The 26,848-nt window shown below is 48.1% G+C and overlaps 3 protein-coding genes across 4 annotated transcripts; all 3 read left to right on the top strand.

Moving 5' to 3' along the window:
- Position 1: 1 nt before the first annotated feature.
- LOC149308622 (mitochondrial ornithine transporter 1-like) lies at positions 2-8,502 on the top strand. The gene is made up of 7 exons (XM_089536139.1): positions 2-1,494; positions 5,377-5,471; positions 5,800-6,058; positions 6,424-6,564; positions 6,694-6,866; positions 7,484-7,642; positions 7,973-8,502. The coding sequence occupies exons 1-7, from the start codon at positions 1,457-1,459 to the stop codon at positions 8,098-8,100; spliced, it is 993 nt and encodes a 330-aa protein (XP_089392265.1). The 5' UTR covers positions 2-1,456; the 3' UTR covers positions 8,101-8,502.
- A 644-nt stretch (positions 8,503-9,146) lies between these two features.
- On the top strand, positions 9,147-15,827 carry ITGB1BP2 (integrin subunit beta 1 binding protein 2). 2 transcript variants are annotated; one of them, XM_089536134.1, is made up of 11 exons: positions 9,147-9,283; positions 10,176-10,225; positions 11,073-11,129; positions 11,404-11,543; positions 11,624-11,742; positions 11,879-11,934; positions 12,215-12,285; positions 12,919-13,021; positions 13,818-13,940; positions 14,024-14,086; positions 14,527-15,827. In XM_089536134.1, exons 1-11 carry the CDS (start codon positions 9,220-9,222, stop codon positions 14,818-14,820), a joined length of 1,140 nt encoding a protein of 379 aa, XP_089392260.1. In that variant the 5' UTR covers positions 9,147-9,219; the 3' UTR covers positions 14,821-15,827. The 2 variants fall into 2 exon arrangements, with proteins under 2 accessions (XP_089392260.1, XP_089392259.1); XM_089536133.1 differs by having other exon boundaries at positions 13,815-13,940.
- An 802-nt stretch (positions 15,828-16,629) lies between these two features.
- On the top strand, positions 16,630-26,527 carry LOC149308620 (rho-related GTP-binding protein RhoG-like). Its single transcript, XM_089536132.1, has 2 exons — positions 16,630-16,715; positions 23,218-26,527. The coding sequence occupies exon 2, from the start codon at positions 23,242-23,244 to the stop codon at positions 23,815-23,817; it is 576 nt and encodes a 191-aa protein (XP_089392258.1). The 5' UTR covers positions 16,630-16,715; positions 23,218-23,241; the 3' UTR covers positions 23,818-26,527.
- Positions 26,528-26,848: the final 321 nt, after the last annotated feature.

Below are 26,848 nucleotides of genomic sequence, written 5' to 3'. Positions count from 1 at the left end.
TGCTGGTGCATTTCTGGCTTGTGGTCACTAGAGGGAGAGGCTGCCGCGGCCCTCGTTCTGCCTCTCTTGAAAATGGCCGCCAGAGTCCCACTCCTGCGGAGAAGAAGGCCTGGGGCTCTTTGGCTTCAAGATGTCCTCACTGCTGCCTGTGCAGGACCTTTCCTCCACCTCCTGCAAAGCTCCTAAGTCTTTCCCTGTTCAGGTCACCAATCTGAGAGCGAGAAATTAGTCTAACAAGCTGGGAATAAGGAGTTGTACGCAGGTGGCAGTGAGCTCAGGAGACCCCGCTCTGAATGTACAGTGCGCTTGAAAGTGGAGAAGGTGGCTTTTCCTTTGGAAATCTTCCTCCCCATCTCCAGTGGTCTCCTCCTTCCTCAGGACTGTTGATACGTCAGTTCTTGTTGCAAGGGAAGGAGACATGAAGTAGCCCCAGTACTACCCTCTCCTTTCCCATGCTGTTCCTTCCAGAGAAAGGGAGTCTGCAAAGGTTTGCTAATTTAAGTTCATTTGGAAGGTGGCAGGGAAGTGGATGGACTGGACTGGAGGCAGAAGCAAAAGGGTGAGCCCTTATTTCAGGATCAAAACAGTCATGATATTTGCTTCATTTGTATCTTGGAAGTGGGTCTCAAGGCAGCTTACAAAATTTTAAGACGGATAAAAAGATGCAGATGAAAACATGTAGAAGGTTGAAGCTAAAACTAATTAAGCTTATCTACAGAATTTGAACCATTTTAATCATCTCGTATTAAAGCCTTTGTGGTCAATCACTGTTTTCCCCACCTTCTGATGGAAGGGAGACAGTCTGATCTCCAGGGGTGTAGCATCTTCAATGCATCTGATTTTGGATCTTAAGTTGCACTGAACCTGCAGTTCAGGTATAGATCAGTAAATGATGTGGATGTGTTCCTGGGAATCACTACTTTAACAGAGACAGGGAGAGCATGGATAGGTTTGTACCCAACACAAAAGAAGAGTAGCTCATCATGTCTTAGCCAATTTTTTATTCAAAATGGGCAATAGGCACATGTGAAATGAAACAACCAGGTCAAATATGCCATGCATAAATAAACATTTTGAGCCTACTAGAGGCTGCCTGAAAGCTTCTTCCAAACTCCATCTAGGGATTATTGTTTGTCTCGCCAGTCTTTGCTTTTCTGGTGATTCCCATTTTGTTGGCCAGATGTACAGCTCTATACTTTAACATGCTGGGGCAACTGGTGAGGCAGGTTAATCTCTCCTTTATGTCTGGCTCTTCAAACAGGCTTCAGAAGAGATTCTGGAGGCAAGTACTATTTCCTTTGCTTGTTGTAGCCAGGCGCACAAACCCATAGATTGGCTGCACCAGAATCCCTTTCTTTCCCAGCACAAGCTTAGTTGCATTGTTTGTTGCTGGCAAAGTGCTGCAACCTGACACTGAAATTCTGTATTTTTCCAGCCCTCCTCCACCGTCTTCCCAATGCTGATGCTTCCAGATAGACAGAAGACAACGGGAGGGTGGGTTTAAAAACTGCTTTTTAAAGAAGGAGCTGCTTTGTCAAGTGAGGTATGGCTGTGTTTGTGAATGGAAAATACCAAGGATTGGCTGGTAGAGCTAAGACAGGATCCTGTCCCTGTGTTTAATAATAATAATAATAATAATAATAATAATAATAATTTTATTTGTATCCCGCCCCTCTGAGAACAATCGGGGCGGCTAACAAAGTTAAAAATACAGCACATATAAAATCCCTGGTGCCCTCCCCCCCCTCCTTAAAAAAGTATTAAATGCAATGCAAAATTTAAAAACATACCAGTTAAAAACTGACCAGAAGCAGTCAGTCCCCTGTGCTCCTGAGCCTGATTTGGAAACCCATGCAGTGTTGCAGCTGATTTGTACATGGATGGGAGACCCCAGGAGGGAAGGCAAGACTGGTTCTCCAGGTAGGGCTAGGAATGGGTCTGCAAGGCTCCTTGGAGAGCCAGTGGCCAGTCTTGTCCTTTATTGTGTACCCTCAAGTCCTTTCCAACTTATGTATCATGGGGTTTTCTTGGCAAGAGTTGTTCAGAGGAGGTTTGCCGTTGCCTTCCCCTGAGGCTGAGAGTGTGTGACTTCTTGCCCAAGGTCTCCCTGAGCAAGAATTGAACCCTAGCCTCCAGTGTCCAACATTCAAACTGCTGCCACACTGGACTAGCTTGACTCAAATGCTGATTTGGGTCAAGTGTCCTCTGTTCCCCAATACAATATGTTCAAAAGGAGAAACCTCCATTCCTTCTTTGTTGGGGGAGAGTGGCTGGACTTCCCAGTTCTATGGAGGGCTTGGCCAGGCGTCTCCAGAGCCGCTTCTCTCTGGCCTGAAGGCATCCAGCGACTGCTGTCTTGTTGCAGTACTGTACAATGATTCCAGATAAGAGCCAGACTGGAGAGCCCCTTCCTGACAGCACCTGGGCCCTATCTAAACAAGGTGTGCGGGAGGGCACTGCTCAAAGTTCATTGTGCGCCAGCGGCTCCTGTTCAGAAGGTGCTCGCATTGCAGAGCTGCCGGCGCCAGAACCCCGCTTGGTGGTAGGCATCCAAGGGAGCTTAGCCGGACTGGTCCAGAACAGGGGCAAAGGAACGAGTGCAGGAAGGCAGGCTTCCCTTGTAGGGGGGGGGGGGGGCAAAGGTTTTCTGTGCATGTTAAGTGTGCTTTGTGTTCTGTGGGTGGTGGAGGAAAGCTACAGGGAAAAGGAGCAAGTATGCAGCTGCGCAAGAGGGAAGGCTCTGGGACAGGAGCAGAGCAGATGGGTCGCCTGCTGAAGGGATCAGGTTCAGACCTTGGGTGTGAAATGGGCCCCAAACCTGGAGATTTCAGGCTTGGTCTGTTCCAGGACTCATTTGTTTGTCGTCTTGGCCGTCCATGGGATCCTCCGCACTCTTCTCCAGCACCACATCTCCAATGGGTTTTCTTTTTACCGCTTTCTTCACTGTCCTGCTCTCCCATCCATTCGTAATGATGGTGAATACAATGGCTTGGATAATCCTAACTTCAACGCTGAGTTGTATCTCCTATTTTTCATAGTTGCCCTCATTTCTAGTCATCTTCTTATCTCTTGATTGCAGCCTTTGTTCTGCTCCAAAGCATGAGAAATCTTTTAAACTATTTCTATTGTCTCCTTGTCTAGATTGAATGTGAGCATGGCCTCCAGAGTCACTATTTATAATGCTGTTTACATTCAGCATTAAACCTGCCTTTGCACTTTCTTCTTTGACTTTCTTTAGTGATCCAATTCTGTGATATTTTCCAACAGTAATATGGTGTCATCTGCATATCTTAAGATTGTGGATGTTCCTTCCTCTCATCTTCATTCCTCCTCCTTCTGAACCTGCACTTCATCTATTTTCTGCATCCAAGTTGACAAAAGTAGGGTGATGCAATGCGCTCTTGCCTGGCTCCTTTGCCAACTGGGAACCATTCTGTTTCTCCATATTCTGCTCAAACAGTTGCCTCTTGTTCGAAGTACAGATTCCCCACCAGGATTATCAAATGTATAAGTGGCACCCCCATTTCTTTAAGCACATTCCATAGGTTCTCATTATCTATGCAGTCAAAGGCTTTGATATAGTCTATAAAGTACATGCTGAGTTTCTTCTGGAATTCCTTAGTGCGCTTTATTAACCATTGTGTGTTTCCAATGTCATTCCTAATGCCTCTTCCTTTTCTAAATCTTGCTTGCACCTCTGAGATATACATACATACATACATACATACATATATGCACATATATTAATGTGGCATAGTGGTTTGACCATTGGATTAGGACACTGGAAGACCAGTTCTTAGTGTTATTACAACTATTATTATTGGTTTATATCCCATCTTTCAGTAATGAGACTCGACGCAGCTAACAGTATATATGAACCAATACAGATCATAGCTATGCAAAACCATCGGTCTCTTTCACATTACAGAATTAAAACACTTGGATACTCCTGTTAACTGCTATGGCTTCATTCCAGGGGATCTTGGGATATATAGTTTTGTGCAACACTTAAAAGTGCACTGGCAATATAGCCTACCTATTGCACAAAACCACCAATTCCAGGGTTCCATAAGGTGTTTAAATGGGATCAAAGTACTATCGTTTTTTCATTGTGAATTAATGCCTAGAGGCTTCCTGATGGCATCCTGCAGCACAATCGTGTTCAGCACATGCTGAGATTAGACATCATTGATAAAAAGGATGGCAAGGCAAAAGGGCAGGTAAGGTAAGATATGGTAAATTGGCACTCAGCCCCCAGGCCTTGCATTTGGCAGCTGGGATTTTCACTGAAGGAACCAAATAGCAGAGTTCAGTTGCTGTATTCCAATAGCTCTGACACACAGCACACATCTTGGGCTGCATCTGTACTGCGGAATTAATGCAGTTTGACACCGCTTGAACTGCAAATGGATCAGTGCAACTCAATCCTGGGAACTGTGAGATACTTAGTCTGGAGCGTTCTGGTGCTGTGGCAAACTACAGCTCCCAGGATTCCATAGCGCAGAGCCATGGCAGTTAAAGTGGTGTCAAACTGGATTATTTCTGCAGTGTAGGTGCAGCCTCTGTTCTTGGGGGTGCTGTCAGGGTGACCAGGAGTCCTCTTTTCCCTACGTTTCAACCTTCTGTCCAGGAGGGATTGCAAAACGTCCTGCATTTGGAGCATGGCTAAGAAGCATGTATTTGCATTTATGTTAAGTGCTTTTGGCTCCATTTTGGCCAAACGTCCTGCATTTTGCATTGCCTTGTCCTCCTTTGTGTCTATGAGGACATTGGCCCAGCCAGCAGAGCCTGGAGCAGCCTTTCCTCCACTGCCCTCCTGCTCTGATCAGACGGGTTTTTATCATGGTTTTTCCAGTCCCCGCCTGATCATTTCTCCCCCGAAGTCCTTTTACGACCGGCCTGTTATCAGCCTTTGGGGAGGCAGCTGAGGTGAATGGACCCGTGGGGCTGCGGCCTGCTGCTGACCCAGCTCTTTCGGCTGGACCTTTCTCGCTTCTGCCCAGCTGCCAGCCCCGAGACGGATCCCCCTCCAAGTTGCAAGGATTTCCTTTAGCAAACTCAGAGTAAATGTTTTCCAGCCATTGAAGGCATGCTGAATTATATATATTTGCCTTTTGCTCGTAAATAGGGGCAAAAGAAGCAGCCTTCATCTCTCTGGGCCTACCGATGGCGGAGAGAAGGTTGATCTGCTGGATTTCTGTCTGTCGCTCTTGCTTGTTGTGCGCCTTCAAGTCGTTTCCCGCTTACGGCAACCATAAGGAGCACCTGTTATGTAGGGTGTTCTTGGCAGGTTTCCTCAGAGGGGGCAGTCTATGCACTCCCCAGCTGGGAGAAAGGATAAGATATAAAGTTAAGCCAATGATTTGTTTTCCCCAGTGAAGACTCCTGTTTCTCCCCTGAGATGGCTGCTGGACTTTCCCAAATCCACCCCGTGGTTCAAATGCTGATAGACCTTACTGCAGGGGCAGCAGGTAAGCCGGGAAGGAAGGGCTGGGGGGAGCTCAATATCTCACAAAACTACAGATCCCAGAATTCCAAAGCACTGAGCCATGGCACTTAGAGGGGGCACTTAGAGTGGTGATTTTTGCAGTGCAGATTAGATCCAGGATAGTCCTGACCTGGCATCCTAGGTAGAACCCAGTGTTCTCTTTCCATCCCAGCATCTCAGGAACTGGTCTATGAGCATCTCAGCAACCCCAATGTTCATGCACAGAGCCCACCATCTTGCTTCTTTGGGGATCTGGTTGCGCCAGGCATTATTCCGATGCCAGCCAGTGATGCCTTGCACCCTCCTTGCAGGCGGCGTGGCGTGTGTGGTGAGCGGCCAGCCCTTTGACACCATCAAGGTGAAGATGCAGACCTTCCCGGCCATGTACCGGGGCTTCTTCGACTGTTCGGTCAAGACCTACCGGCAGGAGGGCATGTATGGGCTCTACCAGGGCACCACTCCGGCTTTGCTGGCCAACGTGGCAGAGAACGCCGTCCTCTTTGCTTGCTACGGTTTCTGCCAGGAGGTGGTCAGGCAGCTCTTCGGACTGGGCAGCGTCCTGGAGCTCAGGTGCGGCTTCTCAGTTTTTCTGCACTTTCACTTCCTCTGCTTCATTTAGGACTTTATCTCACACCACAATTGCACTTGTATAGAGAGAGATCTTGCAGCACCTTTGAGACTAACTGAAATAAAAAAGTTGGCAGCATGAACTTTTAGTAGGCTTCAGTCTAAATGCATCTGAGGAAGGAGACTTAAGTCTATGGAAAGTCATACTGCCAACTTCTATATTTCAGTGAGTCTCAAAGGTGCTACAAGATCTCTCTACATTATTAGTATCATTATTATTAGTAGTAGTATTGCATCTGAATGCATCTGAGAAAGTAGACTGGAGTCTTTGCTGTCCTCTGAGTAAGCCTCCTTCTTTTGGATGACAGCGACCTGCACAGTGCCATTGCCGGCTCCTTCTCCTCGGTCTTCTCCTCCATGGTCCTCTGCCCCACGGAGCTGGTGAAATGCCGGATGCAAGCCCTCCATGAGATGAAGGTCACTGGACAGACAGCCCTCTCAAGCCGCAGGTACACAGAGATAGACTGCCTTTGGCCAGGGAGGCTTGGGTTCAAGTATGTCAGCAGAGGGGAGGAAGTTGACTCTCTTCTCTGCATCCTGGGTGCATCATGGGTTTGCTGATCTTTTTCCCCTTCCAGCTCCACCTGGGCAGTAGTGAAGGCCATTTTCCGCTCCGAGGGCCCCTTGGGCTTCTTCCAGGGGTTGACCAGTACCTGGCTGCGGGAGGTGCCTGGCTATTTCTTCTTTTTCGGGGGTTACGAAGTCAGCCGCAGCTTCTTCCTCCAGGCTGGACAGTCCAAGGAGGACCTGGGTAAGAAAGATGGGGCAATGGATGTGTTCCTGAGTGCTCCCTTTTCAACAGAATTGAGGCCCAATACAGGGAGATTATATTTATTTATATCCCGCTTCCCTCCCAAAAACTGAGACCCAAAGCAGCTCGCAGTTTCAAAGCACAGTACATACAATTAAAAACTTGCAAAAAGTGAGCATTAAAATAGAATTACAGTTTTAAAGGGCAACCCCCCTTTCCCCAAATGGACAACTGGAAGTAATGCAACATGACATCTAGTTGTTATTGTGGCTGATCTATGGCTAAAGTAGAGGTTATCGGGGTCCCAGGTGGGTTAATGCAAACCGTAGGGTTTGGAGGCCCCTGGCCCCAAAGTTGCCCCACTTCCTTTCAGACTAAACTTGAAAGGGGCTGTCCAACATTATAGTGCCTGGATAGTTTCTTTCAGCACAAACTTTGTTGGACCCACTGCCCCACTGATATGGGGGCTGCTAGTGGCCACTGCGCAAACCCAGGTTCTGTTGGAGGATCTCAGGAGGCCTTGCGTCCATCCAAAGCTTTTAGGAGGCTTGCGCTTCCCAGCAATGGTTGTTTGCATGGGGGGACGACAGTGATCCCCCGTCGCCATCTCCTTGCAGGCGCACTCCCTGTGACCGTGAGCGGAGGCATTGGCGGCGCAGCGTTCTGGCTGGCTGTCTATCCCATTGACTCGGTCAAGTCGCGGATCCAGGTGTTGTCGATGGCCGGGCGGCAAGACGGCTTCCTGATCTCCTTCTTCAACATCCTGCGGACAGAAGGTGGGCCCTTCTTATATTCCACAGATGAACGATTTTTTGAATCGGTCTGCTGACCGTTTCAAACTAATACAATTTATCAAACCATGCAAATAAAAATGTCAAAACTGCAATACAGTTATCATTTTAAAAAACATGAATCATTAATGTTCTTATAAGAAGATGCTGCTCCATCCACTGCGCTGTTCTGATCCACTACCTTACCTGACGTTTCCTAATTGATTTTCACGATCTGAATCTTTGTTGGTCCAAGCATCTACTCAGCAAAGTTGGGTCGCCTTTGGAACTGAGGAAAGTAGTAAAAAATCCTCTCTCTTTCTCTGAATCTTGCAGGGTTCATGCCTCTTTACTGCGGACTGATGCCCACGGTGATCCGCGCATTACCCTCGAACGGTGCCCTCTTCCTCGCCTATGAAATGACGCAGAGAAAACTGACTGGCCTGGCAGAAAGAGCGACCTGAAGCCAATGGAGAATCAGGATTCGGATGCAGGATGGAAGGGCAGAGAGAGACTGGGATGCGTCTTCAGACTCAATTGCTGTAGCCAATACTTTGCAAGGAGGACAGTCCTGTCCTGGGATTAAGAGAAAGCAAGTGGGGCTTTCTGGGCCCAGAGGGTCCATGTTTGGGGTGGGGATGATGGGAGACAGGCCCAGGGTCACTCTTTCTCAACAGAAGCCCCAAAGACCCTCTCCTCGGTGGACACAAATTGAACTTTTGGGAAGCCATATCATATGGTCATGTCTAAATGGGGCTATTTGTACTTGTACAGATGATCACAACTATTTTTTTGCCAATCATTGCTTTAATTATTAATAAAACTTTAAAAAAAGAAGAGGAAGAAAAGATTGGCTGTCCATTTTTCTGGGTTGCCTTTGCTGCGGAGTTTTGAGGAGCAAGGCTTGGGTTAGATGGCCTTTAGGGTTTCCTTCCAACTCCCTACAGAGATGGGTTTTAAATCTGAAATGCAGGGCTGAGGAGGAGGAGGAGAAAAGTGGCTTGTCTGAGCATCCTAGATGGGGAAAACAATGCCGAACATATGGACATATCATAGAATTATAGAGTTGGGAGAGACCCCAAGGGCCATCCAGTCCATCCCCATTCTGCCATGCAGGAACCCTCCGTCAAAGCATCCCCATTGACAGCCTCTGCTTAAAGACCTCCAAGGAAGGAGACTCCACCGCTTTCCAAAGCTGCATCTTCCACTGTTGAACAGCTCTTTTACCGTCAGGAAGTTCCTCCGAATGTTGAGCTGGAATCGCTTCTCCTGGAGCTTGCATCCATGGGTCCATTGGGTCCATTGGGTCCATTGGGTCCTAGTCTCTGGAGCAGCAGAAAGCAAGCTTGTTCCCTCCTCAATATGACACCCCTTCTGTCCCCATGAGATGCATTCCCCACACATGGCAGCTGCATTTGACGCTGCGTTTGACGCTGGTGGGTGCATGCCCATCTTTGGGTCTGGCTCCAATTGCAGGGCCTCCCTCGGCTGCCTGCTGCTAAACATAGCCAAGCCTCATTTTGCGTCCAGCCCTGAAGCAGCAACGAGGAAAAACAAGTCTGAGCCAGAGACCACCGAGAGATATGGCTTTGCTGTGCTACAACAGGAGCTGCGGGCAGAAGTTTGAGCCGGAGACGAATGCCCCGGGTGAGTTGGCACCAGGATCCAGGTGGGCAATGCATGGGTGCCCTTGTCTGCACCCCCAGAATCCCCCGCCGGCCCCAGACTTTGCAAAAGGAGGCATTGCACGTGGATCAGCAGAGGCACTCTAGACACATAGAGTTACGTAATTCAGAGACACAGCCATGTTAGTCTGGAATATCCGTCCGCAAAGGGATCTTGCAGCATTTTTGAGCTGAGCAAACGAAGTTGTAGCATAAGCTTTTGTAGACTTATGGGAGGTTTATTTCTTAGATGCACGTGGACCAAGTCTACAAAAGCTTCTGCTACAACATCTTTCACGCGGCGCTACAAGATCCCTTTGCCTGCAGTTGTAGCGATCGTCTTTCTGATGGAGAGGCAGGGTGAAAATAAAGTTTTTATTCTTTTTATTATATTATTATAAGTGTGTATAACATTGTCTTCATGAACTGTGCCTTCGTGAACTGACTGACAGGCAGGTCAACAGATCGTGCCTCTCCCAGCATTGGGATGGAGAGAGACCTCTCTGCTTGGAGAGGTGGAATATACATTGTTGTTGTTGTTGTTGTTGTTTCCCTGTGGGATTTCTGCCAGACCTGCACAGTCAGTCTGCAAAAGACAGTCCACAAAGAAGTGTAAGCTGCAGGCCTTTGCTTTTCTCTCAGGGGCCAGGTTGATCTGGGGCAAAATAAAAATAAAAATGAATATATATATATTTGGAAAATTTCCTTAAAATTCAGAGGGACAGGGGGAATCCAAAGAAACTGGAAGGAAAATTAAGGGAGAATTACCAGGAAAGAAAGTAAAGATGGGATTGAAGGGTGGGAATGGGAGGGAAGGACGGTGTTAGTTCCTCTATGGCTGTGTCTTCATCTCTGTCTCTTTCTGTCTCTTCCAGATGCCTGCCTCCATCATCCCGGTTTCCCCATCTTCCACGATGCTTTGAAGGTGAGTTTTGGACAGGCAAGATGCTTGGTTGCGTTTGCTTTTTAGAAATGCCTTTGGATGCCATGTTTGTGGAAGGGGAAAATTAATGGTCTGCTCTGTTGCACCCAGGGCTGGTCATGTTGCAAGAAGCAGCAGAAGTTGATGTTCAGTGCATTGTGCTCAATGACATCCCTTAGGTTTGGGTTTTGGTCTGAAATGGTACTAACCTGGCAAACTGGCTGGCTGCTCCGAAATGCATTTGGTGTTTGCATTTTGTCTGGAAATACCCTCAAGGCACCATCGGATCCAACCTGAACTTGGAAGCTAACCAGGATCAGCTTCGGTTAGTACTTGGATGGGAGACGGCCAAGAAATGCCAAGTGCCATAGGCTCTGTTTCCGAGGAAGGAACTGTCAGAAGAACCTCCTTTGAGGATTCCTTGCTTAAGGAAACCCTGTGAAATTCATGGGGTCTCCATCAGTCGACAAGTGACTTGAAGGCATATACATATACTCCAATCCAAAACGCTTTGGGATAAACCAAGAAAAACCAGCAGATAGTGTGCATTTGTACATTTTAATATTTATTTCGGTCTACAATTCTCAGCCTGGCTGGGAGATTCGGAAGATGTAATCCAAAAAGTAACTTCCCCTCCACTGATGGAGACAAGCATGATTGGCGTCTCTCTTGGTCTTTCATATATAATTGATCTGTTTGTGAAATATTGTGCATCTCTCCTCTGCTGGTCATCAGGCTCAGATGTCTATTTGTAGCCTGAACCATGGCAACCTGAATGCCATTTCTGTTTGTGTGTGGGCTCCTGTGTTTGTGGAAGGGGAGAATTAATGGTCTGCTCCATCACACCCAGGGCTGGTCTTGTTGCAAGAAGCGCACCACCGACTTTTCCGAGTTCCTTTCCATAAAGGTACGTGATGCGCTTCCATTGTTATTCAGGCATGCACTGTTTCATAGAGTGATGATGGCCACCCTGATGGCCACGGTTGCAAATGATGACAACGCATGGCCAGTGTTACTTGGGGTGGTGATGGCCACCTGCCTTGCCTTTGAGCTTCTGCAGATCTGTGAGCAGAGCGTTTCCTTTGCTGGGAAACTGAAATGTCCTCCGGAGGCATAAGGCAGGTGGCATCAGATGCTTGGGGCTGAGGCCAGGTCCAGGTGTGCATTTTGTGTCCCCATAGGGCTGTGCCAAAGGCTATCACAGCAATGAGAAGCCTCCAGAGTCAGAGGAGGCTTTGAATGAGTCGAAGGTCAAGATGGCCACGGAGATCATTGTCCAAGGGCCAAAGTCGGCAGAGATGATGGAGCGCGAGAGGCCCAGGTGAGGCATGGTTTTCTCCTGGCATCCATGAAGACTGGCACAGAGCATTGCTTTACTGTTTTGCTCTCTTTCCCCTCCAGTTCAGACGAACCCAAGCAGCTCCTGCCGGTCAAGGTGTCCAAAACCTTGGAACAAGCCCTGGGTAAGCTGGACTTGACCGCTAAGGAGGAGTCTCCGGTGCATGGCTCTGCAGAGGCAGGTGAGAGCCCTCTGGGTCATGCCAATGGCAAATGGGTGGGCAAGGGGCCTAGAGACCGGTGGGTCTGCAGGTCTCTGCTATCAGCCAAGCTCTCAAGGGGAAACCTGGCTGCTGTTTCTCTCCGGACGTCTCTTAGGGTCAGCCCCAGAAGTGACCGTTGGCACCAGCTGCAAAAACTCTGGATGCAAAGCTGTGAGTCTCGCTGATATCTCCTCTGTGCCCCCCTCCCAATTGTTGCTTTACTAACTGGAGGACTTTCCCTCCTGCACTTAAATCAGAACTCGATCTTGGATCACAACTCCCAGCATCCCCCAGTCAGCATTGGAGAATTTTGAGGGTGGAGGGAAGCATGGAAAGGAACTAAGGGGGCAATGCTTGCAGGACAAGAGTAATGGGGCCCTTAAGCTGGTTTGGTCCATGCCCTCCTGGTCTGTTTGGCTGATCTTTTTGCCCCGCAATGCATGTCTTTCAGACCTACCAAGGTGAGGAGAGCAACATGGAAACCTGCGTTTTCCATCCTGGGGTACCTGTTTTCCATGAAGGGTAAGAACACACATCGACTTTCCCCCAAAATGTCTAGTTTCTCTGGTCCCCTCAAAATAATGGAGACACAGATCTCCATCTGTTGGGGTGAATGATCTGCTTTTATAGCATTGCCGCATCTCCAGAATTTGGACATCCCCGCCAGCCCTTTTGCAAAGCAAATGGGTTTTGCCTCCCATAAGACCAGGCCACTCCAAAATACTTTGAATTACAATGGGAGGGGGATGTATCTGGGGAAACCTAGCTGGAGCTCTGAGGATGGCACATGCCAGCCTCAGAAGAATCCCAGGATGGATTTTGTAGGATGGAGTCCTGGCAGCCAAAGCAGTGCCAACACCTCAGTATTTATACAGTGCAGATGCCCCCTTTGCCTTCCCCCTTTTTCTTTGGATATCTAAAGTCTTATTTCTAAAAACCTTGACTGACATAAGTTTTTGCGATGCTAGGAATTTGGGGACTGAAGGAGAATTTCATGGGAAGGGAGAAAGAATTCTTCTTTGGAGGGTCAGTGCTCACATTTAGCTGCCTGGAATCCCTATACCTGGAGGAAGTCTGAGCCCAGCCTTTTGCAAGTTTTAATTCTTGTCTCTCTCTTTTCCTCCTGATTCCTCCTTCTTCTTCTTCCCAACCCAGCATGAAATACTGGAGCTGCTGTGGCATTAAAACCACGGACTTCACTGCATTCCTGGAGCAGAAAGGATGCAGCCGAGGGAGGCACATCTGGGCGAAGAAGCAGGTGAGGATGCCTCCTCTGGGACTGGCACTAACACATGTTTATTTGGGGGAATTATTGGGGTTGCCGCATCAGAACCATCTCAGGGCCGGAAAATGGCTCCTTGCAACTTCATACTCTCATGCAGTGATTCCCAAATTTGGTCCTCCAGGTGTTTTGGACTTCAGGTCCCAGAATTCTTAACAATTGGCCAACCTGGCTGGGGCTTCTGGGAACTGAAGTCTAAAAAAATCTGGAGGACCAAATGTTGGGACCCACTGCTCTAATGCAATGATTCCCAAACTCTGGCCTTCCAGGTGTTTCGGACCTCAGCCCCCAGAAGCCTCTGCCACCTTGGTTCGTAGTCTGGGATTCTGGGAACTGAAGTCTAAAACATCCAGAAGGCCAGAGTTTGGGAATCTCTGAAAACTTACAGCGCTTTATAAATAAAATGTAATAATAATAATAATAATAATAATAAATGCTACACAAGTGATTTTTCAAGGAGACATCACCCTCCTGCGATATCATTCAGCAGGATAAATGGAGCATCAGACACGATTAAAGCATTGCTGCTGCTTTTGTGTGCCTTTGGGTTAGTTCTGATTTATGGCAGCCCCGTTGTGGGGTTTTCTTGGCCGTCTTCTTCGGAGGGGGTTTGCCACGGTTATCCTCTGAGGCTGAGAGAGTGTGACTTGCCCAGGGTCACCCAGTGGGTTTACATGGACGAGGGAGGACTCTTCTCTTTTGCGCCAACCAAAGATGCCAGCTTTCCCTGGGGCAGGTGGATGACCTCTTTCCTTGCCGTTTTCTCCAGCAGCAAGACAAGAAGCTGGTCACTTGCCGGCAGGACTGGCACCAAACCGGTGGCCAAGTGGTGGTCACTGTCTACGCCAAGAGCCCTCGGCCGGAGCTCAGTTCAGTCAAAGCCAACCGCACCAGGGTAAGGAGGGAGGGCAGTGTTGGACCGGATGGCCTTTGCAATCCCTTCCAGATTAGGATACTATGAATCCCCTCCTCTTGCAGGTGGATATCCGCATCGTCTTTGAAGGAGATAAGGTTTTCCAGGCAGAGATGGAGCTCTGGGGGGTAAGTTCCCATTTGCCTTTCTTAAGTCTGTGGAATCAGTACGTAGTAGAGAGATCTTGCGGCACCTTTGAGACTCACGGAAAGAAAGAAGTTGGCAGCATGGGCTTTCCTAGACTTTGGTCTATTTCTTCAGATGCATGTAGTGGAATGGAAACCAGGGACAGACCTATATATGCCATTAGTGTGTGAGAATGTCTGTTCAAATGCTGTTCTCGAACACTAATGGCATATATGTCTGCCCCTGGCTTTCTATTCCACCAAATGCATCTGAACCCTAATTCCCATATAATCGCCTAATGTCCCTATAATCACTTGAGACATGGGAACCCTAATGCTGGGAGCTGGCTGGCTTGTGGACTGTGGGGGTCAGAGTCCCAAACCCATTCCTGCATTTCTAAGCTGCTTCTTTGGTCCTGATCTGATGCGTTCCGCTTCCTCAGGTGATCAATGTGCAGAAGAGCTTTGTGACCATGTTGCCTTCCAAGGTGGAGGTGGCCCTCCAAAAGGATGGCCTTCTCACCTGGGCCAGGTTGGAGCACCCCCAGAGCAAAGCGGAGGACCCCCGGCAGCATGAGGCAGGCACCTCGGAACCAGGCCAGGAGCCCCGTTATGTGGCGCAGGACGAGTCGGACGACAGCCTGAGCTGGTCTGAGGAGGAGGAGGAAGAGTGGGAGGAAGGAAGGGGAGAGGAAAGCCCAGCATCCACCAATGGACCCTTCGCCAGTGGGAACTGAGTCATCATGGCCAGGTGCGGAGGACAGAAGATGGAGATTTCGGGACTGGGGATGCTTTCAGTGATCTCCTGAAGCATTGAGAAGTGTGCCAAGCAAAAGTGGCAGAGTATACAATGTCTGAGTAGTTTGCCACCAGTGGGGAATCCTGCAAAGACATAGACAAAGTGCCCTTCCACATTGCACCATTACAGCACTACGATGCCACCATAAATGCCATGGCTTTTCTTCTTGTGTGCCTTCATGTCGTTCCTGACTTCTGGTGACCCTCAGGCATTTTCTTGGCAAGATTTGTTCCTAGGAGGTTTGCCATTGAGGCTGAGAGAGTGCGACTTTTGCCGAAGTCACCCAGTGGGTTTGATTGGTTTGCTTTAAAATTGCCATAAAGCACACACCAACATATAGACATTTACACATATGTTTTTGCCGCGTGCCTTTGTGTCATTTCTGACTTATGGTGAGCCCAAGGCAAACCTATCCTGGGGTTTTCTTGGTATGGCTTCTGCAGAAGGTGGTTTGCAGTGGCCTTCCTCTGAGGCTGAGAGAGTGTGACTTGCCCTGTTTGTGTGTGTGTGTGTGTGTGTGATGTGCGTTCGAGTCCTTTCCGACTGATGGCAACCCTAAGGCCAACCTGTCCTGGGTTTTTCTTGGCAAGATGTGTTCAGAGGAGGTTCACCATTGCCTTCCCCTGAAGCCGAGAGAGTGGGACTTGGGACTTGTAGTCCAGGGCTGAGCTGGGATTTGAACCTTGGTCTCCCAGAGCCCTGGACCAAGGCTCAGGCCACTGGACTGTGTTGGCTCCCTTATGGCAACCCTAAAGGCAACCCCATAGTAGGGCTTTCCTGGCCAGATTTCTTCTTAGGAGGTTGGCCATTGCCTTCCCCTGTGAGAGTGTGACTGGCCCAAGGTGGGTTTCCACGGCCAAGCCAGGAATTGAACCCGGGTCTCTGGTCATAGCCCAATATATATCTATGTCATGCTACATATATAACCTTGACATACACACACACATATATATATATCAAGGTTATATACATATGTGTGTGTGTATATATATATATATATATATATATACACACATCAGAAATGTATATATGTATATATGTGTGTGTGTGTGTATATATATATATATACACACACGCATTAGAAATGTATATGTATATATACATATGCATACATATATGTATGTATATATACACACACGCACTCAGATATATATGTATGTATCTTTATACAAACACACACACGCACACACATATATACATGTGTGTGTGTGTATATATATATATATACGTGTGTGTATATATAATAACCACTGTAAATGCCATGGTCCTTTTGTCAGAATGAAGCTGCTTTTAAGGCTCTTGACCCTTTAGCCCTCTCTGGGCCTGAGGCCTGCTGCTGCCTCTTGTGTTTTCTCTTCAGGGACCATGGAAGTAAAAAGCTGCCATGAGTTCCATTTATGCACACATTGCCTGGACTTAATAAAAAAGGTGCACACCCCAAAAGAGGGGGACATTTTGTGTGTGTGTTTTGGGGGGGATCTATTATATATATATATATATATATATATACACATTCTCTGTATGAAAAAGGAAGAGCTCGCCAGCCCTGAAATGTTTCTTGGCGAGGAAGAGAGAGAAAAGGGCGCTTCCCCTAAAGCAGCAGAGAGCGCGAAAGGAGAACTCGGCAAGGATTTAAGGCCGCTCGGGGCCACCGTCGTCCGACGCCTGAGGGAATACATTTCCCAGGAGGAGCGGCCCTTCGCGCGCATGCGCAGTGCGGAAGTACGGTGGCCGGGGGGCGGTTTCCTTCTGCCGGATGCAGCAGCAGCTTCTCCTCCTCGGCCGGCGACTGAGGCGAAGACGGCGCCCGGGAAAGAGGAGAAGGAGAGCCAGGTAAGAAGCAGAGCCTCCTCCGTCTCCGGCCGGGAGTTCCTTTTGCAGTCCCCTCCTCGGAGTAACTTTTCCGGAGGGAGGCGCCTTTGAGGAACCGAATCCCTCCTTCCTCCTTCCCTCCCTTTTCCTTCTCGTTCCGCGGCCTCTCCTTCCTCCCTGCCAGATGTTTCGCCTCTGGACTACAACTCCCATGATGCACCAGCCACAGGGAAGTTTGAGGCCCAGCAGCCTCTGGGGCCGAGCCTGAGTTTGGGGAGCGTGCCTCTCTTTTTATAGACCTCAGGCAAAGAAAAGGCCCTCTCTGGGTTGAAAATAACGCAGTTCGAACCCGCCTTAAGCGCCGTTTGCTCCTCTGTTGCATCCTGGGAGTTGTAGTTTTGTGACTTAGGACTGAGGAAGGTTGTAGAACTACAGATCCCAGAGTTCCATGCTGCAGTGGATGCACCCTTTTATTGCAGGAAACAATATACTTTAACTTTCAGGGCTCAACTGCTGTGGAATCATGGGATTTGTAGTTTTCTCTCTCTCTCTCTCTCTCTCTCTCTCTCTCTCTCTCTCTCTCTGTGACAGAGAAGGCCAAATGCTTATCAGAACTACCATCATTCATTATTACTATTACTAAGCTTCCCATCTGGCCCTGTATAAAACAGCCCCACCCGCCTCAATGCCCCACTTCATTAACTGGGATTAGATGAGACTTTTAATTGTTAATTTTATTATCATATTAGGGGGGGTTTAAGGTTTTTGGTTAGAAATATTGTAGTTGCCTGTAAGTGTATTGTTTCTCTCTGTTTGTTGATGGTATTTTATCTGGCTGTAATTCCGCCTCGATCTGTAGGGAGAGGCGGGAAATAGAAATAAGTGTGTGTGTGTGTGTGTGTGTGTGTATATATATATAGATATAGATCGCTGTAAATTGAGACAGCGCTGTCCATACGATCAATTAAAATAGATAAAATAAATCAGTTCTATGAAAACAATTAAATATAATGCATATTAATTCATGCCGCTCCAATTAGATCGAGGCAACTGACAGCATTAAAAGAACATTGAAATACAACAACGTATTGCATTTGGCAACCTGAGGCTTGCCAACTGACCGTCCTGCTCTTGTGCTCCTGTGCCGGATCTGGGGCCCTTCCCTCGGCGGGGCGCTTTGGGCTCCTTTTGGGCGTAAGAGCGCTCCTTCCTCCCAGGCCAGACCTTTGGCTCCTCTTTGGCAACTCTCCTCTCTCCCAGTTGTTACACAATTTTTCTTATCCAGAGGCGGCTTTACCTTTGCTTGAGAGGAGCGGCCATCGCTGCTTCTTGCCTGGCTTCGGTGCTCCGCTGCCGCAGGCGGCGGCCCAGCTGCCTTCCCAGTTTGCAGCCGATTGTTCTACTGGCCTGAACTGGGCTACCTGCCACAGAGCCTGGGGCTTCTGGTCCCCTTCACGCACCCGGCCAGCCGAGCCAAAGAATTGGCAACCTTTAGGAACTTGGAAGCATGGAAGGATGGTTCAAATTACAGTCATCCTTCCACATTTGTGGCTTTAACTTTTGGGGATTTGATTATTCACAGATTTTATTCACAGATGTTCTCTCTAGGAATCTCTAGGTCCTCCAGCACAACTCTATGGTCAACTTTAAGCAAAGGTCTCACTGAAGGATATAGAGATTCATAGAGAGGACACTCTACTAGCCATTTGTAGCTCCTTTGGCGCAACTCTATGGTCAATGTCTGGCAGATGCTGACCACAGAGTTGCACTGGAGGACCTAGAGATTCCTAGAGAGGACACTCCACTTGGCATTTGTAGCTTTTTGAGCCTCCTTTGGCTTATTTATCTATGATTTATATCTTCCTCCCAAAGAGTTCAAGTTGATTCTCCTGCTTGCCATTCTTCTTTTCACAACCACCCTCTGAGGTAGGTCCAAAACACATTGCAGAAATAACCCAGTTTGAGACCGCTTTTACTGCCCTGGCTCAGTGCTAGGGAATCCTGGGAGTTGTAGTTTATCGTGGCCTCAGAGCTCTCTGGCAGAGAAGGCTAAATGTCTCACAAGACTACGGTTCCTAGGATTTGCTAGCATTGAGCCAGGGCAGTTAAAGTGGTCTGAAACTGGGTTATTGCTGCTGTGGGTTTTGGACCAGAGTGTGTGTGACTGGCCCAGGTTCAGGAGTCTCATGGCCCCTTCAGGATTATAATCTGGACCCCTAAAGACCTGGTCCAAGACTCTGAACCCTGATGTGGTGCTTTAATGTAATTTAATTTTTGTGAATGCCTTTGATTGGAAGCTGCTTTGCAAGAAGCACAGACTTTTTTTCCTCCTCCCTTCTGCCTGCGTAGCACCGAAGCTGTTGGCGACCTGCAAGGGATGGATCTGCGGCAGTGGCATTCCTCTCTTTGCCTCTCTTGCAGAACTGCCTGCAGCCTCCTGAGGCCCTTCTGGGCGAGGAAGTGGTTTCGCAGCAAAGCATGGAGCGCGACTGTTTACCGTTTGTGGCCTTATCGCTCTCTGGAGGTGTGGCGGCCTCCGCAAGAGCGAATAGGTGCCTCCAGGGAGGGCATTTTGGGGTGCCAGGTGATCCCACGCCTCCTTGGGACTAAATCTCTTCCCTTCGTTGGGTGAATGGCTGGCAGAACTAGAAAGGAAAGATGCAGCCACTTAGGCTGCATCTGCATTGCAGACATAATGTGGTCGGACACCACTTTAACTGTCATGGCTCAATGCTGTGGAAGTCAGGGATTTGAAGTTTTGTGAGATACATAGCCATCTCTGTTGTTGTTGTTATTTTCTTATATCCCACCTATCTCCCAACATAGAGACTCAAAGCAGCTAACAGCACATTAAAATACAATACACTTTAAAAACAGCACAAGAACTTTAAAACATGTAAATATAAAGTACTGAAAAAGCAATTAAACAATTTAAAAAGTTAAAACAGGATTAAAACGTAAGATATTAAAAATACAAAGTGGGGAGAGCTCTGGTATCTTTTCTTGGGGAGTGTTGCTCTATTTTATTTTTTTAACTTTGTTGTACTGTTTTGAAATGGTGCTACACTTTCCAAACATGTAATACTGGTTAATGGGGTGTTTAATTGTATTTTAAGGTCCTGAGAGTCGAAATGGACGATGGAGCAAAGTTGTAAGGAGCCGTGAGGAACCCAGTACGTCCTATTTTTGCCCCTCTTGGAATCCTCCTCCTCTGAGAGTAATCTTTTTAGAGGCAATACTCAGAGCTAGCTAGTCAGCCTGCAATTCTGGTTTTTAAAAATGCCCAGTCTCCTGTGCTTGTTAGCCCAGATTTATGGCAGCTGGCAGAGCAAAGCAAAACCCTCTGGTCACATTCAGATTCCCAGCAGCCTTTTGGGGAGTTGGCAGGCCTGGCTGCTGAGCCGGTTGTATAGCGATGCCTGCGTTATATAATGTCTACTAAGGCATCATCACATGGATGGGCGACTGCAGGGGATGATCCAGGAGCTCATTTCCTGCCTCAAGACCAGGGCAAGAGTCACGGCAAAAGGATCGAGGGGGAAATACCATCAGAAGCGGTGAAATTCCACTTCTGGTTTTGAAACACAGAGGTGTTGTTTTGGGATGTCAAACAGTACAGTAACCATAGTTTGTTGTGGGTTTTTCAGGCTCAGTGGCCATGCTCTAGAAGAGTTTATTCCTGCCGTTTCTCCTGCATCTGTGGCTGGCATGTTCAGAGAACTGTAACCAATTTAAAGCTGAATTGCTTCTCCTGGATGCTTCACCCTTTTGGGGAGCCAGAAGAAGGGCAATCTAGGAGGAGGTCAAGGGCCAAAAACAGCTTGCAGGAGGGGGGTTTCATAGGGCCACATTGGGCCCATCTCTGGTCTACATAAAGCTGGTCATCTCCTTGGTCCTTCTGGTTCATTGTTGTCTGGTAGGAGATCTTACCAGTTAACAGGCAAAGATAGCTATTATCTCACCCCTCAGTCTTCTCTTCTCCAGGCTAAACATGCCCACTGCCCTCAACTATTCTTCATAGGGCTTGGTTTCCAGACCATTCCCCATCTTGGTCACCCTCATCTTCCCTCTTAACAATATCTTCCTTAAATTGTGGCACCCAGTGAGGCACCAAGACTTCTTTTCTGTTTCAGCTTTACTGCTTCCCTGCTGAGCGGAGGTTAGAGATTTGGTTAGCTAAGGACTGGAAAGGCTGCTTTCAGGGATGAGACCCAAGGCAAAGGTTGCGGAGGGTGAGCGAGGGATTGGGCTGGCTGAGGGAGCCTTAGCCTGCTAATACATGTTGTCCTCCCTGGGGCTGCAGCTGTTAAACCTTCCGATGCGGGCTGCGTAATCTAACGGGGCAGGTTCTTGTTCGGCAAGAAACTACGTCTTGGGAGCATAAGTAGCACCTTCTGAAGGATGAGGTTGACAAGCTGTGTCTTGTCAGGGCTAGTCTGGCAGTTCCCACTTTGAAAGTGATTGAGGTTGGGTATACATCAAGGAGTAAGATTCACCTTCATCCACTCTGTTTGGAGATGGAGGTTCTGTGTCTTGCAGAGGGATGCTGGAAATAGATCTCCCCTCCTACAACACAGAATTTTGATTTTCCAAAGCTCTTCCCAGTAACCAGACCTGCTCTGAGCCTGCCTTGCCTTTCTTTCCCAACTTCTCACATGTCCTCAGTATTAAAGTGAACTTTCTGCCGCAGATCAAGCGCATTAATGCTCGCTTGTCCCCTCATTGTTTGGAATAATCTGTTCTTGGCCTCCTTCTAACAGCCCTTTGTGTATTCACAGAAGGCCTCCGTGGCTCTCTGATGGTAGTAGCTCAGAGAGGAAACATTGTGAGCCTCCATCACAGGTGCTGTATATCCAAGCCCTTGTTCTGTCTCGCGATGCCCGAACGAAGCGCAGGCTGCGGCGGAACAGCTGGCAGGCGGCTTTATCACAGCAGAGGCAAAGGCTCATCAGCTTGTAGAATCGCTTCTGTGTCGCGTTGGCTGTTATCCTTAGAGAAACCAAAGTTATGACTGCATGAGGGTACTGGGGGGGGGAATCTGAAAGCTTGTTATGGCGTGGTTGGTCTGTTTTTTCACCCCTTTCCCCAGAAATTGTGGGTTGGCTGTCAGGAATACTTCTCAGTGAGGAATTGCATCATGCCAAAATGTTAGTGATCTGTGGCGTCCCCATCCCTAGAGGTTTTCAAAATACAGGGGCATTTTTGGGGGCCCACTCAGGGCAAGGTTTGTTCAGTGCTGAGCCTTAGCAGCAGATCACAGCCCTCAAAATCCTGCTTTTTAAGGATGTTGGTTCGTAAGGTCCAGAAAAGGACCTTTTGCCATAAAGGGCTACTTTCTCAATTGTTCTCAAAATTATGGCTTATTCCTGGCTGACATTTTGATCTTCCTTTTATACTCTTTGGAAAAATGGGCAGCCTGGCCTAAATGATACCAAAACTAGTGCTAGTCCAGCACCAAGTAAAAGTACGGCTCTTTAGGGCCTGTTTAATTCTGTCCAGATGTGAACATGTGCGTAGTTTAACTGTTTTAAAACTATTTTAAGTGTCGAATGGTTTAAAATGCTTTCAAGGGTCTGTGTGTTGTGGCACTATGATTGTATTGGAACAGTCAGGGCAACATCCAGTGGAATCCTGAGGTTTGCAGATTAAGGAGGAGCATTTTGAATTCGCAGCCAGGGAGCGCGTGTCACCAGTCTGTAAACCTCAGGACGGCATGCGATGCAGACCTGGTAGTTATAGTGGAATAATAGTGTCTTTTAAAGCCACTCTTACTGTTTTAAGCTGTTCAGATTGATTTTATTGTGTGCCACCTTAACATCCTTAGATATAGGGTGGGATATAAATATTTGAATAATTAATCACATTGATAAAAAAAATAATGCATTTAGGTATGCTTTTTTCCGTTGTTGAATTCAGTTGCTGTAAAAGACACACACACCCCAGCCATGAGAAAACAGTTCCTCCTCCCTCTCTTTGGTCTGTTCAGGAACTGATGGTATGAGCTTCGTGACTCGGTTTTCTCTTCTGCTTTCATCTTAGAACACACAGTCCTTTCTTCCCTATTTAGACGAGGTACATTCTACCTTTTAGTCATTGGCACTCAGGGTAATTTACAGCAGCTTCTGCGTCTATATCCGCAGACACAGGGGTGGAAATCATGTGGCTCACTTGCCTTTGGTCTCCTGGCTGGTGAGGCTGCCATGGATTTCCCTTCATCTCTGCACTCAAAAGAGAGATGATAAGTCACTGGTCTCTGGGAGTGGGGCATGTAGCATGTGTTCATCTCTCTGCATCTTCTGACAGTGGCTCTGAAACCTCAGATTCCCCCCCCCCCGGAGGTTTTGACTTCACTGCCCAGAGTCCCTGCCCACTGGTCCCAAGGCAACTGGGACTTCTGGGAGTTGAAGTGTGAGTCACCTGGAGGACCAGTATTTGAGAACCACCGCTGTATAAGCTCCAGGTGAGAGTTCTTGTGACATGGAAGGTGTTGGGTTTCGTTTGATTTGTTCCTTGATTTTTGCAGGAGTCTTTCCCTTGGAGTGAAAGGATGCAGACGATAAAGTGTGTGGTGGTTGGAGATGGCGCTGTGGGGAAGACCTGCCTGCTCATCAGCTACACCACCAACGCCTTCCCCGAGGAGTACATCCCCACTGTCTTCGACAACTACAGCGCTCAAATGACAGTGGATGGTCGGATGGTGAGCCTGAACCTCTGGGACACTGCTGGCCAGGAGGAGTACGACCGCCTGCGCACCCTCTCTTACCCTCAGACCAACGTCTTCGTGATCTGCTTTTCCATCGGGAACCCTTCCTCGTACGCCAATGTGCGGCACAAGTGGCACCCCGAGGTGTCCCACCACTGCCCCAACGTGCCCATCCTCCTAGTGGGCACCAAGAAGGACTTGAGGAATAACGCGGAGACGGTGAAAAAGCTGAAGGAGCAGAACCTGGGCCCCACCACCCCTCAGCAGGGGACTTCGCTGGCCAAACAGATCGGAGCAGTCAAATACCTAGAGTGCTCAGCACTGAACCAGGAAGGGGTGAGAGAAGTGTTCGCGGAGGCTGTGCGGGCCGTTTTGTATCCCGTGACCAAGAAGAACTCCAAGAAGTGTCTTCTTTTGTAGCTGGTGGGCATCATGGAGCAAAGACCGGGGGCTTGGCATGTCTGCAGGTCACCTCCTTAATCTAATTGCATCTTGCACTAATGGCTTTAAGAGAGATTTCTTTCGGCAAGTCCTCCCGCAGTTCTGGCGCCGGTTCCTGCAGAGTGAAATGGAGGTTTAGATTCCAGTTTGAAGAATTTTGCCTGGCCATGAAATTCTCAGCATTTCCTGCTCCGCATCATGTTCTCTCTGTGGGTTGGAGAAGGGCTTCTGTGGGGTGACTCCTTTGAAGCCAAGTTCTGCCTTTACTATACAAACCTAAGATATGGGCCTTTTGAAAGAAACGACGATTCATTTCGCTTTTCAGGTTGCTGCTGCTTTTTCTAGCCTTTCTGTCAAAAGCCAGTTGTCTTGTGCGTAGACAGTGTTGTGCCTTTCCAATATGTCAAGTGACATCGAATCAATATGTCACAGTGTTCAAAATGCCTTTTGAATTTGTTTTAAACCTGCTCCACTGTGACATGTGAGGCACAGTATATACTATGTGTAATAGGAGAAGTGAGGATCTGAGAGGAATGGGGAACTGCTGAGAGGCTTTGCATAGGATCAAATACAGGTTGTGTCCCTTTTCTTTGGTGGAAGGCATTTGCTACCAGTCCATGAATATAGGCTAGGATTTGGGAGTAGGTCCCTTTGGCTTTCATGGCTGGCTAGTGAGGGCTTGTGATGCAGTTCCTTTATTTCTGCATCTGTCTGCTCCTCTGCCCTGTCAGTAAGCCAAGGCATTCTTTCCCCCAATTTTCCACATTGCCTTTCGGTTGGCTTTGGACTGCACAGAATGAGATACGTTCAATTTAGCAGAATGAGTTCTCCATTCTAACATATTCCCCTTGCATTGCCTTCTCTAGGACATGGCCTCTAGTGGCATCCCTGGCGATGCAAAGATGCTTGTATGTCTGAGGCCTTGGCTAGAGACACCTGGCATTGGCATGGTGGTTTGCCAATTGCAGCTAAGTCACAGCTAAGCTACACATAGCCTTGAAGGACCTGGATTGGCATCGTGCTAGTTTGGCTGCGGCACTCCCATTTACTCCTCTGCGTACCGTAATGGGCCTTAACCCTGTGAATGTGGCCTTGTTTGCTCACTGCCCCTTCCTTTTTAACTTAACTGCCATGGTCCCAAAGCAGTATTTCTGTGCCTTCTCCTCACTGTTACCCGCTCTGCAAGAAAAGACGAATAATTATCTGCCTTTTAAACGTTCAGGTGTGAATGCTGTTAAAATGCTGCACTAGTTTGTTACTCTCTGGGGCATTGGTACCCAACATAGATGCTATATAAGCAGGGTTTAACTTCCACTAAAATATTAACGCTCCCTTTTTGATAAAAGAGTTATGCAAGTGTTGTTTTTTTTAATCTCTTTAGCACAATGAGTGATTTCATTCATCTGGCAGCGCTAAGAAACTCTTAAGCTGGTGCAGCACAGCCATGTTGATGCCCTGCAAGTGGGTTAAGATGGGTTACTGGGAGCCTGAGGCTTCCTGGCATCTCTTTCAGGACAAGGAGAGCTGAATTTACGTGAAGAGGTTTGCGACTGGCAGCTCTTAAGGACGTCTTATGAGTTGCTTCTCCACAGCCGTCTTGTGGTGCTACCTAGGAAGAACATGAGCCGTAAAGTAGGAGCCTGCCCCTACCCACCCACTTTTTCTCTTCTTTTAGCTTGACCCCCATTCTGAAATGAATTAACTCTGTGTTATATAATGATGATTTTAAAACTCAGACAGTGTAGAGAAAACCTGCCCTGAATCATGATACTTGTGAGCTGCCCTCTCTACTGTAATGCCAATGAAATGCCTGAGTGAGGGAGCTGGACCAGGTGCAAATCCAGCATCCCTCTTATCAAAGTCCTGAGAAATGAAGCTTAGATGGCTATAACTGAAGAGCTGCCTTTGCCTCTTCTTCCCCCCCCCCCCCAAAACCCAAGCTTAGAGACTCTGCCCCGGTTTCTTTGCCTGTCATTGGACCATTCTCAGGGTATGGACTGGTGACCGACCCTTTCTTGGGGCCTAAGGAATGAAGTTAATGGCGCCTTGGTCTCATCAGTGCATCCAAATGCTTTCTGAATACCGGTCAAAGCATTACTCTGCGTGTGTCTTCGTGTGTATGAAAGAGAGAGATGATGGGTTTGCATGCATGGTCTGTGGCACTCAGGCCTTGGGATGTGATGGACCAGACTCTGCAGACCAAGAGTTGTCTATTTGGCCGTTCCGCTTTGTGTAGGATGTGCTCACCTTAAAACTCTGTAAAGCCTTGTCTCCTTTTGGTGCTGCAGGGGCCGGTGGGGGAAAGGGCAGCCGTAACTCCCTTGCAAAAGGGGTTTTTCGAGGCCGAACCGTGGGCAGCTGTGGTCCTGCGTGCCGCTTCCACCAGCCCTGGCCAGGACAGGCAGCGGCGACGGAGGGTCATGGGAGTTGTAGTCTCAGAAAAGAGCTGGAGGGCCACAGTCGACCGCGGCCTTTTCTTTTCTAAAACGGGGCTAAATGGTTGTTGGGGGCGCAGAGGCCTTAAAGGCGCCAAGGGGAACCCGAGACTGTTTGGTACTGAAACCTATACACTGGCAACTGATTTTATAGTTTTAAAAAGAGAAATACGTTTGTACAGCGAAACTAACAAAAGTTATTTTTAAATTATGCAGAATTAAAAAATGGAAATAAAAGCATTTTTCTTGGTTTCCCCTTCGTCCGTTATTTCTGAAGTTGTTCCAGATCCAGAGGGATTTGGGGAAAGAAGGGGCCTCTTTCGAGGCGTTCCCCCAGGAGTCTCACCCTTCTCTGGGAAGGAGGAGGAGGAGGCCCTTCCGGATGAATGACTCAGGCCAGGCAGGGCATTGGGAGAAGTGACTTTGGGGGCTATGGCCACAATTCCTCCAGCCCCCAGAATTTAGAGAAGCTACATTTTGGGGCTATAATAACCTCAATTCTTCCAGTTACCAGAATTTAGGGAAGTTATTCTTTGGGCTACAATTCTAGTTACCAAAATTCAGAGAAGTTACTT

This window comes from Sceloporus occidentalis, unplaced genomic scaffold, assembly GCF_023333645.1.
Source record: "Sceloporus occidentalis isolate IW3139 unplaced genomic scaffold, rSceOcc1.0.p SCAF_8, whole genome shotgun sequence".
Classification (NCBI taxonomy): domain Eukaryota; kingdom Metazoa; phylum Chordata; class Lepidosauria; order Squamata; family Phrynosomatidae; genus Sceloporus; species Sceloporus occidentalis.
The sequence above is the reverse complement of the archived record's forward strand: the minus strand, read 5'-3'. Positions and strand labels throughout refer to the sequence as shown.

Bases quoted from the DNA above. Each gene is read 5' to 3' on its own strand.
- LOC149308620 (XM_089536132.1), top strand. From the start codon at position 23,242: ATGCAGACGATAAAGTGTGTGGTGGTTGGAGATGGCGCTGTGGGGAAG.
- ITGB1BP2 (XM_089536133.1), top strand. From the start codon at position 9,220: ATGGCTTTGCTGTGCTACAACAGGAGCTGCGGGCAGAAGTTTGAGCCG. The intron at 11,130-11,403 runs GTACGTGATGCG...GTGTCCCCATAG, and splicing joins CCGAGTTCCTTTCCATAAAG to GGCTGTGCCAAAGGCTATCA. The intron at 11,743-11,878 runs GTGAGAGCCCTC...GACGTCTCTTAG, and splicing joins GCATGGCTCTGCAGAGGCAG to GGTCAGCCCCAGAAGTGACC.
- LOC149308622 (XM_089536139.1), top strand. From the start codon at position 1,457: ATGCTGATGCTTCCAGATAGACAGAAGACAACGGGAGG. The intron at 1,495-5,376 runs GTGGGTTTAAAA...TGTTTTCCCCAG, and splicing joins AGACAGAAGACAACGGGAGG to TGAAGACTCCTGTTTCTCCC. The intron at 6,059-6,423 runs GTGCGGCTTCTC...TTTGGATGACAG, and splicing joins GGCAGCGTCCTGGAGCTCAG to CGACCTGCACAGTGCCATTG.